This window comes from Plasmodium sp. gorilla clade G2 (genome assembly GCF_900097015.1).
Source record: "Plasmodium sp. gorilla clade G2 genome assembly, chromosome: 6".
Taxonomy (NCBI): domain Eukaryota; phylum Apicomplexa; class Aconoidasida; order Haemosporida; family Plasmodiidae; genus Plasmodium; species Plasmodium adleri (nom. inval.).
This window is the reverse complement of record NC_041698.1, coordinates 992,199-996,268: the sequence shown is the minus strand read 5'-3', so window position 1 is coordinate 996,268 and position 4,070 is coordinate 992,199. Positions and strand designations below refer to the sequence as shown.

Sequence of the window (4,070 nt, the reverse complement as noted above, 5' to 3'; positions counted from 1 at the left end):
ACAAATGAAAAATATATATTTTTAATAAAACCAATTCATTGTAAATAAATATAAACTTTTCATATTAATATATGTTTTTTCACATGTGAATTTTTTTTTTTTTTTTTTGTTTTTAACTTGAAAATATATAATAAATTATAAAAATTTTTAAAAAATAAAGACATGTAAAAAAAATATAAAAAATATAAAAACATTTAATTTTATATATATACTAAAAAAAAGAAAATTATAAAATTAAAAAAAATTTGATATATATATATATATATATATATATATATGTGTAGATATTTTTTATTATATATATTTGTGGACTATGGCCTTTTGGGTAGGTGATTCACTGACACTTATTTCTATATAATGTATTTGTCTTGATTTTAAAAGGGAAACATCCATTTCTTCTATTAGTTGGTTGAGTATATATTGCCCAATTTCTTCCGTAGACGAATGTTTAATAGGAAGTTTTATACAATCTGTTTCTGGGAAGGAATATTCTGAATTATCTTCACATATGATTTTTATATTATTTTTTTCTTTTTCAAATTTTAACACATCACTATATATAGGTAATATAAAATGATGATCTAATTTATTACACACTTTTTTTACTTTTTCCTTTAATATAGAAAAATCTATTACATATCCATCATCTCTTACATATCCTCGAACTTTTAAAGAGACATTATAATTATGACCATGTAACGTTTCTCGAAATCCATTATATGCTATAAAATGTGCACAATTAAATGAAAAAGAAGGTGACTCCACTGAAACTTCTGCAGAATTGTTATCTGAATTCAGTGCTTCCTCTTTCATCTTTTTCTTACCCTTTAAAAACTAATTTTCACTATATAGTAACAAATAAATATTAAATATATATATATATATATATATATATATATATATATATATATATATGTTTTAAATGAATAATTTATATATTCGTTAATAACAAAAAGGCGATCTTAACAATAAAAAAAAAAATATATATATATGTATATATATATATATATTTTATATATTTAATATTTCTATAATCATATATAGAATAAATAAATATAATTAATGTTTACACTTTATATTACAAAATAATTCTTCTTTCTTTTAAAATACTCACAATGATCTAATTCTAAAATAGAGAAAAATAAATAATTAATTCATTAATTAATTAATATTATTTTTTTGAAAATATTTCAAAATTTTTCTTTAGAATATATAAAAAAATCATAAAAAATAAATAAATAAAACGAATAATTAATCTAATGTATTATATCTCAAAAAAAAAAATATATAGAAACAGTATAGATTAACAAAACAATTTTTTTATTTTTATATATTATATTATATTAAATTTTTTTTTTTTTTTTTTTCTATAGATCACCCTTTTAGGGTAATTTATATATTATATATATTATTTTGTGGGGTATAAATATATATATATATTGAATAGAATCTTCCTCCCTGAATAATATATGAAGGAAGAAAAATAAATAAAAAATAATATTATATATTTATTATATATATATAATTTTTTTTTTTTTTTTTTTTTTTTTTCCTATTTATACAAAAAAAAGAGCAAAACAAAAAAAAAATTAAATGAACTTAAACAAATTAATTAATAATATAATAAAAAAAAATTTGAAAAAAAAAATATAATATTTTCGAATTAGCATATTCAATAAAACAAAATAATAACATATTATATTTTAAATTTTTCTGTTTTGTAATATTTTATATTTTTTTGCTGATTTTAATGCTGGGTCACGCAGTAATTGAATTCCATGTAGGTAATATTGTCTTTCCTTAATCGTAAGTATAAAAACAGTTTTACTTTTTAATAATATCAAGACCTTATTTTTAGGTGTAACAATCTTAAAGGACTGAAAAGTGGAAAGAAAATATATATGTATATGTATGTATGTATTTATAAAAGGTTTACAGATAAAAATTATATTTATATATATATATTTACTTACATTGTGTGTTTCTAATATGATTATACCCCTTTGTCCTACATATGTAGAACATCGAGATTTGTGTACTTCTATATATGCTCCATTTAATTCTAAATCATTAATTGCATCTAAGGATAACTCATTATTGTTTGATAATTGTATTAATTCATTAATATATATATTCCATAATTTATTTAATTTCTCAGCATTTTCATAAGATATATTATCTGGACTTGTTATTTTATATGTCCTATATTCATTAGCAGATAAACCTGATTTGTTCATATGTTGATCCTTCCTTTGTTTAATTTTGTTCATATCATCATTATAAATATCTTTTAAATTATCATGGATATAGATTTTATTCGGTATATCCAAATCAATGTCCTAAAATTTTTGTAATATAGAAATAATATTATAATAAAAGAAAATGAATACATAAAATTAATAAATAAAATAATCATTTATAATATATTCTATTTATATGTTTACATGTTTATATATTATTTTATTTTATTTTATTACCTTCATAATGTGAAATTCACTATCAGAATACTCAACATTCTTCCCCTTCTCATTTAAAAAAGGATGTGTCAACTTATTATAACTATTATAAATATTTCTACTATAATTTGTATCTAACATTTTTTTACAATTATTATTAATCAGACCTGAGTTATTATAATAGGATTTCTCATCATTATTTATATTTACAAATTGTTTTTTATTATAATTATTTTCATTATTTCTATATGTACTTTTATTACCTTGAAATGATTTTGTGAAACAACTTTCGCTAGTCTTTCTTTTTTTATATGCTATATTGGATCGATCATCTTCCATTTTTAGAATAATATAAATGTAAATTAATATATATATATATATATATATATATATATATATATATATATATATGTTGAAATGATATCAATACACTGTAAAATATCTTTTATATTATTTTTTATTTTTTTTTCTTATTATTTCAATTTATATAATATTTATAAATATTTATTTACATTGTGTTATACATTTATTAAAAATTATCATTATAATATTATATATATTTATATTTTTTCATTTATTTACAGGAATAAAGAAATATACGTATATTTCTATATAATTATATTATGTCTTATCTAAAATATGACATGAACTTATTTATTATATGTACTCAAATTATAATATGATCTCTTAATTATTATACGTTACATCTTTTTGCAACATCCATCGTGCTTATATATAGTAATAATTACGACATTCAGAAGTATTTCTTTAAACAATAAATAAAATAAGCACATATATAAATAAGTATATATGTGTATTTTATAATGTATTTTTTCTTTTTTTTTTTTTTTTTCTTTTTTATGGAATATTGCAAATTTATTATTTTGACCTATAGACTATAAACTTCAGAATAACATAAAAATAATTTATATGTATAATGTATTTAATACTAAACAATCTAATATGAACGTATCAAAGGGTTCTAGTTCTACAGAAATATTAAAAGGGTCTTATATAATATAATATATATATATATATATATATATATATATTCCTTATTTTAAAAAAAAAAAAAAAAAATGACGTTTTAATTATTAAATATATTTTAATTTATTATTTTTATTTTTTTATATTCCAAACAATTCTATCAATATATAAATTATCATTTTAATTTTTATCTATAAATTATATATATATATGTCATTGTAGTAAATATATTTTTATATATAAAATAGTACATAATAATATATTTTTAATAATAAGATATTATAAAAATATTGTACTTAAAATTATTAAAATATATTTAATTTAAATATTTGATTTTATAGATATATATAATATTTATATATAATTAATCGTATTAAATAATAAATATTATAAATGGGGACTATTCCTTCTATTTAATATATATATATATATATATATATATATATATATTTAAATATTTAACTACATATTTATTATTATATTTTTATATAAAATAAAAAAATATACCAAAAAATTTTTTTTTGAGCCATATAACTTCTATTATTGGGTATTTAATTAAATATATATTTATATAAATATATATCTATATATACAATATAAACTATTTTATACTCACTTAAAATATAT

At 16.2% G+C, this 4,070-nt stretch overlaps 2 protein-coding genes across 2 annotated transcripts; both read right to left on the bottom strand.

Moving 5' to 3' along the window:
• Positions 1–294: 294 nt before the first annotated feature.
• On the bottom strand, positions 295–813 carry PADL01_0626200 (6-pyruvoyltetrahydropterin synthase; the record flags this gene model as incomplete). The annotated part of the gene is made up of 1 exon (XM_028681001.1): positions 295–813. The coding sequence occupies one exon, from the start codon at positions 811–813 to the stop codon at positions 295–297; it is 519 nt and encodes a 172-aa protein (XP_028537423.1).
• Positions 814–1,703: 890 nt separating this feature from the next.
• Positions 1,704–2,795, bottom strand: PADL01_0626100 (ribonuclease P protein subunit p29, putative; the record flags this gene model as incomplete). Its single annotated transcript, XM_028681000.1, has 3 exons — positions 1,704–1,877; positions 1,974–2,339; positions 2,478–2,795. The coding sequence occupies 3 exons, from the start codon at positions 2,793–2,795 to the stop codon at positions 1,704–1,706; spliced, it is 858 nt and encodes a 285-aa protein (XP_028537422.1).
• Between the last annotated feature and the right edge of the window lie 1,275 nt (positions 2,796–4,070).